The following is a 12,434-nucleotide window of genomic DNA, read 5'->3' on the forward strand; positions in this document are numbered from 1 at the left end:
AGATGAAAAAAACAAAAACAAACGTGAAGGTCATTGAATTCCCCATTGATACAAAGTTCATTCAGGAAAAAAAAGATTTTTGTACGTTCACAGTGCGAAGGCTTTCTTTCAGTGGCATTTTTTAAGTTTAAGTTTAATTTCGCATAGTCCTCACTTCACCCCAACCTTCAACAGAGGAACTTCTTTTACATAAAACTGCTTTTCTCCAAGTATGTCTCCGCATTTCACTTTTATTTCCTCTCTTCTCTTTGGTATAGACAGAAGTTTATCTTGCCGATGTTCTTCAACTATTTCAAGCCAAGACATCCTTTGAAATATTAATGTACTTAATTAAATGTTTCCTAAGAAATGTCATGAATATTTCATTCACATCGTAAGATTGATTAAAAGCCTTTTCCTGTAAATTTTCAACTGCAGGTTGGTGCCACAACAGTGACATTTAGTCTAAGTTACGAAGCTCTTGTCAAGCACTTGTGTGTGTTTGTACGTGGCAGGTCACCAAGAAGCATAAAAAAGCCATAAAACACACACATTATTGTGTGTGACTCACTGTTTGGTAAAATCGGAAGGAAGCTAAGATAGAAAAATAAAAGTTCATTTAAAGTGCAAGAAAAAGAGAGAGCAGGCAAGGGCAACCCAGTCTTTTCTTGCAGAACATGTGAGAGAGGATTTTCAAAGCTCATCCTGAAAACTCTTCAGTGTCACACACACACACACACACACACACACACACACACACACACACACACACACACACACACACACACACACACACACACACACACACACACACACACACACACACAGCCAATGTTGCTGTCACATATGGACCTCCTCTCTGACTGTTACGCCCCCTGAGAGGATACATTTAAATTTTAATAACATCCCACAGCATGGCATTTTAGTTACAGCACTCCACCACAGGGTGGTCTGCTGCATAACTGGAGAGGAGGGTCTCTACTTCAGATCTCCTGTCTCACAAGCTCTCTGGAACTACTTAGTCCCCTGCAAAGAAACGTCATGAATGATTTCTCCTCTGCAGCTTTATTCTGATTTTTTGCAATATCCGTCATAATTCGGTGGAATAACAGTTGTGTGCTGGTTTTTATTCAAGCAAAGTTGCTTTCAAAGGCAGGATTGTAATATCTTCAGGTGATTGTCAGGTGAGCCTGGCAAGGGACCTGTTATTACAGTTACTGCCCTGACACTTCTGAAGGAAGTTCTGGCAACAATATTTTTGTAATTTTATTAAGGAAGATGTTATTTCAAAATGGAAATATTATAAATAATTGATATTTCTTCTCTGACTCCATTGTTATCCACTTTTGTGTCCCTTAAAACTTCTACTGAATATGTTGACCAGGATCTGTTTCAAATAACCCTGGTTTCACAGCAGGCGACTGTAGCACTCCTGAGCATTTTTCAAGAGAATGGTGGAGACCAAAGCAGAGGTAGATGGGGAATGAAATAATGAACTAACATTCCTCAGGTTGACAGAAATAAGACTTTAAAAGAATGCTAGCATTGCTAAATTGCTAAAATCAGTTAATATTTAATGGTTTTCAGAAAGGAAACTAATCAACACGTCTTTGACTGGGCAAAAATCTATATTGGCCGTTTTTGCTTTTACATCCCATGCTAACTGAACTCATGTTGCAGTCTGGCTTTACCAGAGGGTGCTACACACAAACATTCATTTGAGAAACCTGCAGATGGAAGATCCTCAGATGTAAACCAGTTCTTGCTTTATTTCCCTGTATGATCTCTACTCTCATTGATAGTTTAAAAAGTACATTGTGTCCACTGATTTTTTTTTCCTCCTTCCTCTGTATTTTCAGCTAGTTGTCATACTGAATTCTTACAGATGTTTTTCAAGGGGGAAGGCGAGAAGAGACAGGTAAAAGAGCAGTGTGTCACTCTGTGAGTTGTGTGAGAATTTTGTCTGGTGTGTGCGTGCTGGAACATTGAAAAACAGCCAACCCTCCATTCCCTCCTTCTTAATCGCTGTCACTTTATATCTTTAACCGCTGCCTTTTTCTCATAATTTGCTCCCCTGAATTTCTAAATATATGACACAGAGTGGCAGAGTGGAGAGAAATGTTGAGACATAACTCAAGGTTAAACAATGAAAGATTCTGAATTTCAAACTTTCTAAACGAGCAAGAGCCTTTTCACAAGTGACAGCGTACAGGGAACGCCTAGAGGTGACACACAGCAAAAGGAGCTACCAGAGCAGCTTCATTCACGAGGCTGAGAAAAACAAAGTCAATAACTCTGCTTCACAGCACACAGCACCTTCACATCCCTGACCAGAGTCCATATCATATCTGCGGAGGTCTAACAGAGCTGCAGGGACCGGCTGGGGTGGAAGAATAAGAGGGAGTGAGAAGGCCCACTAAGTCATTCACCCCTCACCAGCTGATAGATTGACACATTACATCAAGAAAGGGCCTTGGAAATATACTTGAACAGGGAAAGTGAATTATGGATGAAGCCAGAAATATTTCAAAAAGCAACAAAAATATATTACATTCACACACACATTATCCCTTACAAAACATAAATCTTTCTTCTTTTCACAGCAGAAACCCTCTTTGAAAAAATTCAATTGAAAGTAAAAGCCAAGAAGAGAGAGTGGGGGGAGGGGAAAAAAAAAAAAAAAAAAAAAAAAAAAAAACAACAAAAAACTCCAGGATGTCTCTTTCAAGAACCTTCACTCTCCCTCTCTGTCGGAAGGAATTTATGGCATTTCAGAAATGTCACTTGCATTTAAAGTGAGGTCTATGTCTGTGTGTTGGGTGGTAGTTGTGTGTGTGTGTGTGGGGGGGGGGCGAGGGGGGAATCACACTGCTTTGATGTAACCTGTGACAGACTGAGAGCAAAGGGCCAACTAACACCAAGGTTCCAACGCCATCATCCCTTTCGGCTCTATCCAGGCACCAAAACCAGTTTTGCACGGACAAGTACAAGTCAGTTTGTGGTGATCCCGCTGCACCACAACAAAAACATCAGCCTCTACACACCACTGTATTTGTATAGTGCACACTCACACATGCTCCATGAACACTTACTGCTAAATTTTCACACTGACATGACCCTTGAAAGATAGTGATATTATACATCCTGGCATTAACTCGTCTGTTGGTGACCACTCAGTTTAATCAGTCGGATCGGTGAAATAAAGTTTATATGTGAGTTCAAAGTTGTTTTTAAAATTCAATAAATGCTCTGATTTGTGTGTAAAATACTAAAAACCGGCATCTCTCTGAACATTTATAATTGAGGGGGGATACATTATTTAATAAATTATTAAACTTGAAATATTAATGAGACTGTTATTCTGCAACAGCAATTGCTAATTTGAATTTCAGAAAACTTTCTTATGTCGTCTGTGCCACAACACCTCTTTGTGGTGGGTTACCTGCTGTAAATGACATCCTGTCAAAGCTCTTTCATTGTTTTTAGATATATGCCTGTACTCTTTGATAGATCATTGAGCAGAGTATGTATTAAACGTATGGCTTTCAAATAAACTCCAGTGCGATCCATGCATTCGAGTCCATTTCTTGGATAGATTGCGACGACATGAGCCAAAATTGAGTGGAGAGCTATCAGGCACACTATTTCTGCCCCTCTTGATAAGAGAGCTTGTTCGCTTTACCACATGCTCTGACTAGATTTTCAAAGTCTATGCATTTGGCATCAGGGCCATGGGATGTTTTTTTCTTCTCCATTCCTCCACAGTCAACCCTCCTGGGGCAAAAAGCCAACCACTATTTAAAATGGAATAATGCATACATAATGCTTTGGCACTGGTGTTGAATTGGCAAACCTCCTACCCTGCTACTGTCCATAGGGTGAGATAGATGAGTGTTTAAATGCACTCGCTCTAAATCCCACTCATGAGTGGCCTGAGGCAAAATGTAGCTGTGCTGTGTGCTCACTCAATGAACACTGGGATTTCTACGCAGCTCTGATAATACACAGTTGGTGTGGTGGTTTAAGCTGTTGTACCCTGGTTTAGCCAATCCTCCCGTTTTGAGATCCAGTCCTAAAGGGAGAATGAAATGCATCAGTTCTGAGAATGAGCAGCACTCGGTTGTTTTGCCTGATATACTTCCACTCACTGAACACCGCGAAAAGAATGATGATAATTTGAGATGTTATTGTGCACAAAGCCATGACTTCAATCTGGTCATTTGTTAGCTGCTAAGGAATGCTGCAAAGGTGGTGCCACTGAAAGCGAGGGCAAGAAACCAAGTGAGTTAGCTCCTATTGGTGGGAGGATTAACATTACTGAGCTGCCTTTGTGTGTGCTCACAGAATGGTATTACGTAATGTCACTTGGGTGAAGCTGTGGGACTGGTCACACTGCTCGTAGATCAGGTGAGCTGCACAAACAGCATTTACAACACCACTAATAGTGATCCTTGCGATCCTTGCATGCAAATTTTACAAATTGCTTGTATACTATTTACCAGTTTAGATACACACATCATCTAATGGACTTCAATACAACACCTTTGTAATAAATAAAGTATTTTGATGATGATTATTGTTTTGATTAACACTGTGTCAGGTGACGCTCAAAGACTTGTTTGCTCTCGAGTCGAGTTACTGTGATTCCAAATAAATCAATAAATCCACTCTAAAAATTCTGAAAAGCCTGTTCAGATCATAAACTGCGAGGGGAACAGTATAGCCTGGACCGGTCCATCACAGTATAACGCAGAAATTCATGTCAACCAAAGATTCTTCTGAACGTGTTCACAACAGCAAGATAACTCAGTGGATAGAGTACGTAATAAAACAATGACATGAATATACAGTTGCTCAGAAAGGATGTTACACTTGTTCTGAGTATTTCAAACACATCTCCTGAGGACAAATCATGACGGGAATAAAAATGAGAGAGTAACAATGCCACAGCATTGGACAGATGTCAAAAAAAATGTGACGGTCGCAGGTAAAGCACAGGTTGAGAGGAAAAGCGTAGTCACTGCAACACAAAGAACTGGTTTGTGTAAATACATCGGTGTAATTGACAGGCATGCTGTTGTTCAAATGAATTTGACCAACCATTTCTAAAGAAGCAAAAAAAAAGAAAAACAACCCCCCCCCAAAAAAACAAAAAAAAAAAGAATGGCCTTGGAAAAAAGTTTACACTATAAAATATGATTTTGGCAGCATTATTCTACAGAGGGAACAGCAACAGACTTCATGTATCCAATTCTAGTTACAAAATACATGACTGCATTAGAAACATTTAGATATCTTTGTAGGTGGGTCAGGAGAAGTGTCCGGATCAGGCCAAGGTGGCATTCACTAAATATCTGTGATACAGACAGGGACACAGTCAACACTGTTAAGTTTCTGTCAGCTCAGCATGACCTGCATCGGTCTAGATGCCTCATAGCATGAGGGGGAGTCAACGTGAGGATATTCATGGCAGAACTAGTTTTGAACCATTTCCTCTATCTATGGACATTTAAACTACAAAATTTCGAATTGTGGAATAAAAAAAAAAAAAAAAAAAAAAAAAAAAATGTGGACAATGGGGCATTGCATTTTTCTTTCTCACTGAAAAAGTCAGGATTAACAGACAAAATTAAAAGAGCATAAACATTACTAAAAGCATAAGAAATTACTATGTCAAAAGAAAAATCATTCAGTTAAATATCAGCAGGAAATAAATATTCTGCAGGTACAAAAGGTGACAAAAGGTGCTTTAGGACTGATAGGAAAGATTGCCTTTATTCTCATGATGTTATGATTTTTTTTTTTTTTTCACATTGTGAATGGCAATGTGGAAATAAAAAAGATCTCCTTAATTGTTTACTTTGGGAAATACTTTATGATTCAACATATTTGAATCGTAATATGGTAAAATACATTTCTTGTAAAAAAGTGTTGAGCTGAATGTGCTGCGATTCACGTGACTACAGTGAAATCACCTGCCTCATTCTGACTGAGGAAACCCTGCACATGCATGCGGTGAATGATTGTGTGTACAGGTGGGCACTTAGACTGACAATTAAATTTTATTGGGTGATTATTCAATGTTTTATTAGTCAAGTGCATGGTGCCATAATGGGGCCTCAGCACAGCAGTTACTAGATCGACAGCGGCTTCATATGAATGCGTTACGACCATATGAACATCTGCTAAATAGCATGTTGTTGGGATCATTTTTACAAGTTTACCCTAAATATATCAGGCTAAAAGGGAGATGAGTGTTGGATTATGTGTCAGGGTTTCTATAACTGACTTATTGTTCAAAGTCACATCACTGATTATAGAGTAGGCGATGAGGTTAGACTGATTACTTACAGTTTGCCTCTATGTAAGATGAGTGTGACATAATGTGACCTGTTTCATGCAGTGGCCTGCAATGGAAGCAAGATAAACACCACAGACAGGCAGTGTGTGTGAATGTTACATGTGTACCAGTTTGTACTTCTTATTGGCGTTTGAAAATGTTTCATACATAGATGAGGCCACCCAACAAATCCCTTGGTGACAGCAAAAGGAAAAACTTCCTTTAAGAGGCAGAAACATTAGATAGAGTCTAATTGTAGGCGGCCATCTGTCTCGATCAGTACAAGTCATGGTACCAATTTTTTAAAACTTGAGTTCCAGGTTTTTTTTATCGTCATCAACAGTATAAAGCATGAGCACACTGTGCAACATAAATCAATTTATAGTGAGGGAGAGGCATCGTTTCATTTTCGAAAATCAGACGTGTTCCCGCCCTGAGGTAAAAAGCAAGTGATTTTCTTTCTCTCTGCCTTGTAGCAGAAGCAGAGGAAAGCCGGCTTTATGATACCATGATTCACTGGCAGCCTAATGGGAGCCACAGCCCTAAGCTCTTTATGTGGCATGAAGGCTGCCTCTAATAGTGCTGCTCAGACAGGGTGAGCTCAGTTCTGGGTGGCAGCACACTGACAATCCAGTTCATAACATTTACTAATGGGACTGGAGGTCATCGGGTCGAGGGAGAACCAGAGGCAGGTGCCACTAGACTCCAGGTCGTCTAGAGAGAAAGGGGTATGTATTTCCAGAATAAAAACTTTTAAACACAAATTAAGGCTTCATAACAGCGAATCCATCATAGCAGGTCTTCATATTAAGCATTTATTATTGTGTGCACACAAACACCCAAAAAGTACTGGATAACTGCCTTCCTACAGCCATTTGACAGTAATCACTGATGGCACCGAATGTCTCTTGGGACACTTAGACTAACCTTGACTGGCAGGAAGAAATTGTTGGGCTGGTGACTGAACATTGTGTTCTCCTCACTCAACATCCACGGCAGAAGTGAACTTGAACAAGGAACCTACACCCACTGACTGCACTGTGGATGCTCCTGTAATGTGTGTGTTTACTTGTCATGGTTGGGTTAAATTTCCTGTGTATAAACATCTGGTGAAATGAAGAGCAATTTTTGAATTCATATGCATGAACTGAAAATTAATGGAAGTGTTGGTTTGTGTGTTGAATCGAGCACTAAAGTGCTCATAATACAAAGATAAGATAAATAAATATTTATATATCGCTAAATAATGACTTTTGTCCATCAAGGCACTCAACATATCCCTCCATGTGCGAGCACTTGGTGACAGCGACAGGAAAAGCTTCCTTTAAGAGGCAGAAACCTTAGACAGAACCAGGCTCATTGTAGGCGGCCATCTGTCTCGATCAGTACAAGTCGTCGTACATATTTTAAGTTGCAGCTAAATGACAAAGACAATTAAGCACCCACACAACAAATAAACAGATGTTTTGGTGTTAATGCCTTGTACAAAACCAGCGTAACAGATAGACAGTAAAGTCTGTCAGAAAACAGAATAAACAGCAAAAAGAGGCAACAAAGCAATTAAAGGCGACAAAAAACAAAAGAAACTGTTAGTGTTTTTAATTTCCCATCATGAATTTGAGTTGCATTAAAATGTTCGTGCACTTCAGTCGTATCCAGTAAGTTTGTCCACCAAAGGACAAATTTTACTGGCACCTGTATCTTGGCCACCCGTTATGATAAAAAGCCATCAGCTCTGTCATGATGTGTCTGCCCTTCATTCGTTCTCACCATAGCATGTCCAGTCCTGGCTTATTTCCAAGTGAAAGGTTGCAAGGTGAATGTCCTACATACATCAGAGACAATGTGGGAGACAGAGAGAGGAAAGAGCAGGAGAGGGAGAACAGCTTCACTGGGTTTCAATTAAACCTCAGCACAGTCACAACCACAGCAGTCAGACTGGAGCTCCACGTGGAGCTCCAGTCTGACTGCTGACTCATTCGGGGGTTCCTGGAATAGCTCTTGAACTTTCTTGAAAATGCTCTTCTTTTGTACACAAATTTGAAATAACTTCAGACTGGCACAAACAGAGCTGTGCTTTTCCAATGCTTTCACAGAAGGGCAGTTTCAGCTTATTTCTGAAGCAGATCGCACAAGTGCATCCCACACTAATGTACAATCCCAGTGATGCATACAGCAACATCCGGCGGCTGAAGCTGGATTATAAAGTCATCTCCTGTGAGCTTCTATCGTATTAATACTTTCTTGCAGCTACAATATAAACTCAATATATTTCCACCCTCCAAAATGAAGCAGGGAAACACTTGAATTGCACTGTGAAATTAAAAGTACACAACAAGTAAGTTGCGGTTCCTGCCTTATTAAAAAAAAAAAAACATTGATAAGGCACTCATTAAAACAACACCAGCAACGTGGACTCACCTTGGCATTAGCTTTGGTCTTGCTGCTGCTGTTGCTGTTATTGCTGGGACTGGGACTGGCGTCTTCATGGATTCTGTCCAGGAGCCAGAGGAGGAACTCGAGCGCATCATGCTGAGAGTTTCCCCGAAACTGAGAACCATATTTGGCCACGATACTCTGGAAAGAGACGTATCACAGTTAATCACTTTGAGTGATTTCAAAGTCATGAAATATTGACATCCTTCCTGACAAAATGAGGTCATTACAAAGAACACAGGGAAATTGTGAGTTAAAGTTGGTTCTGTGTGGAGCTTTCATGGAGTGATGGAAACAGGAAGGTGCACCTCACTTTCTCCTTACTATAGCGTCATAGATAGATAGATAAATCGATAGATATATATAGAGAGAGATACAGATAGATAGATTTGTGTACATTTCCCCCAAGCTCAAGGTGACATATCAGTCTAAATCAATGAGCAGGAATATAATTTAAAAAGCTCTAATGTGTAAAATGACTAAAACAATGACTTAAGCATCTGTAGATTTATTGGGTTGTTAAAGACTTACTTGCTGCAGATGTATTTCAGTTAGTATCCATTTAGTATTGAGCCCTTCCAATGCATTAACCTTTTAATACATTCATACATTTCTGCTGTTATTTTTTTCTCTTTTATTTTCCAAATCAATGAGGTAAAACCACCTGATTCCAATGTAAGATATTAGATTAATATGCAAAACTGAACCAGTCTGTTCAGACAAAAGAGACACAAAACATCATGACAACACAAGAAAAAAAAAATTGTACATTTTAACTCTGCTGCTAGATTTCCAAAAACATTGTTGGTTCTAAGTTGACAATTCTTCAATTCTCTCATACGGTAGACAAGCCACTGAAGAGCCATTTATATTAAATTCAGATACAACTCCACCAGTGACGTCCAAAAAAAACAAAACAAAACAAAGAATCACTTGTTTCAGTAAGATATAGGGCACAGACAAGAATCATGAAAGCAGAGCACCAGTCAAACGGGTGAAATAACTTCATCCTCCCTTTTCCACATTATGATTTAAATGGACTCAGACTGCTATTTTCAGCAGCATAACAGCATCTCATACGTCAGCATGATGAACCAGTATCTTCAGAAAATATTTTCTCAACGTATTAGTGATATCCTTAAATCTGACAGGTGTTAGGAGGGAAAAAAAAACTGCCAATTATCATTCAATTATGACTTTATGAGACAGATCAAACTAATGATAGTGTTAACTCCATACTAGAGGGATAATTATCCAACTCTGTATGACTCCTCTGTGTGTGACTGACAGGACCCAGGCTTTACGCCGCACCTCATTAAAAATCACCACATCATACCTGCAATATATCAATATCTAAATATAAACACAGTTGGGGAGCCCCACACACCCTTCCCCAACCCCATCTGATGAAAGCCATCACCATGGGGAAGAACTAACAGGGGATGGGGGGGTTGAGGGACAGACGGAGAGAGGGAGCGTTATAAAGGAGGTTGTTCTGTCTCACAATCTAAAAAGGGCCACACAGTTATGGTCGGCCCAGGCATGAAAAGTGAGAAAACAGCACAGTCTCTCAAATTCTACAACAAAACAAGGAACGGGACTGGGGTGGGGGCACAAAAGGACAAGAGTTAGGAGGATTTCTAAGGCTAAAAAAGCCTCCGTTGACGCAGAAGCCTGGTGGCAGCAAGAGGTTACGACTTCATTAAGAGTAGGGTGCAACAGACCTCATCTCTGCTGTCTTCTTCCCATCACTTCTCTCTCCTTGAGTTTATTTGTGTGTGTGTGTGTGGGTGTGTGTGTGTGTGTCACAGCTGGGAGCGACAGTTTTGATCATCACTTTGATATCTGTTTACACTTTTGTCTCTGAAATGTACCACAGACTCAAAGCCACTGAAAAAGATGTGGCGAAGTATTCCCAAGCATCCCGAGTCCTTTGTTTCCTTTTAATTGATTTTTTTTGTAAAGTGAAAAATGGAGGACAGAGAAGGAAAATTCTGACTGGCCAATCCTAGGAACACAAAGAAGAGAAAAACAAATAGATTAAAATGTGGAGTTCCTCTGCAGCTGACCTGAGCCCAGCTCTGACGGGATCTTTGCTGTTTGTTGCGCAAACAGCTCCAAGAGAGGATGAAGGTAAGTGGACAGGTCAACTTGAAGGAGCACAGAAGTTGTGTTAAGAGCGAGTGCTCAGTTTACAACAGGGATTTCAATCTCAGTGCACATGTGATTGGGGCTGCCCTGATGTGATGAGCTCAGATAGACTCTCTCTTATTTCTCTCCAGCTTGAAACGACATTTTTTCCCCATTTACTGACTTTCATTTAAGAACATGTGAACCTACATGTTAGCCATTTACTCAACTTCAAATTAATAGATATCAGAAGAACACTTAAAAATTCACTTTCTTTTTTAAATTAATAATTTCTGCTAAGACTCCTAACCATAATTATTAACATGAAATTGTCAAAAGACGGGTAATGTATGAACACCCACTTATATATATATATATATATATATATATATATATATATATATATATATATATATATATATATATATATATATATATATATATATATATATATATATATATATATATATATATATATATTATATATGTATATATATATATTATATATACATACACATATATATATATATATATATATATTATATACATACACATATACATATATATATATATATATATATATATATATTTGGACCAGGGTACAACACTCTCCTTTAAATTCAAATTTTCTGGTTACACAGTGGCTTAAAACGAAAGAATGAAGATACTGGAAGCCTTTCCACAAAGACAGCGTAAAAGTAAAGATAACAGAATGACAAAAGACAGACTTAAAGCCTGCACAGTCTCAACAGCAGAGGCCATGACCTGGTCAGCAGAGATAGGGCTGCACTCTATCAATATCCCCCCCGTTTCCATGCCCAGATGTCTTTTTTAGCATCCAATCCTGCTATCTTTGCCTCACCTCACATATCATTACCTGCCCAGAAGCCTCCTCCTCCTCCTCCACCCATCCCACCTTCGCCCTGCTCTGTAAGTGATAACAGATCAGAGTGCTGGCAGGCTGGGAATTTACTATAAACATACATCAAGGAAATTACCCCCCTGTCGCTCCCTAAAAAACCCATTTACACCACCTCACCTCATTGTGATCCAGCCTGACAAACAGGCCTCCCCGGATTCCTCAGCGACAGAGAGACAGACAGTGATGCTGACAAATTAGGACAAATTGTGGCAGGGCATAACCTAAAGAGGAACTAAACAGACTCTTTTTTCGGCCCACACACTGCCCATGCACCCACCTCACCCAGCACGGGTGTGGCTGGAATGGGGCTACGTGGGATCTCTTATTACTGGCTGCTCCATTTTCTGTTTCATTTTTCAGCCACCCAGTGTTGCTGGCTCACCTTTGCTGTCAGAACAGGCCAGACGCAGGACTGTCCTCACTTCCAGCCTCCACTTATACCACTCTTCCTCCCTTCATGCTGTGTTTCATCAGTCCCTTTACTCTCTCTCTGCATGTGCCTCTCTCCCTCAGACAGACGCATGCAATTTCACACTCCCATCTTTTTTTCTCCTCTTTCTATTAGCTCCCTTTTTATTTCCTTTCAATCATATGAGAACAATTCCCTCCACTAATCAGTCGAAGCTG

The 12,434-nt window shown here is 39.8% G+C and overlaps 1 protein-coding gene across 1 annotated transcript in view; it reads right to left on the minus strand.

The window, feature by feature from the left end:
* usp43a (ubiquitin specific peptidase 43a) overlaps positions 1-12,434 on the minus strand; it is a 72,866-nt gene that overhangs the window by 54,586 nt on the left and 5,846 nt on the right. Inside the window, exon 2 of the mRNA XM_029503539.1 lies at positions 8,741-8,896. Coding sequence (XP_029359399.1) covers positions 8,741-8,896 — 156 coding nt within the window. The remainder of the gene's footprint in view (positions 1-8,740; positions 8,897-12,434) is intronic.

This window comes from Echeneis naucrates, chromosome 1 (genome assembly GCF_900963305.1).
Source record: "Echeneis naucrates chromosome 1, fEcheNa1.1, whole genome shotgun sequence".
Taxonomy (NCBI): Eukaryota; Metazoa; Chordata; class Actinopteri; order Carangiformes; family Echeneidae; genus Echeneis; species Echeneis naucrates.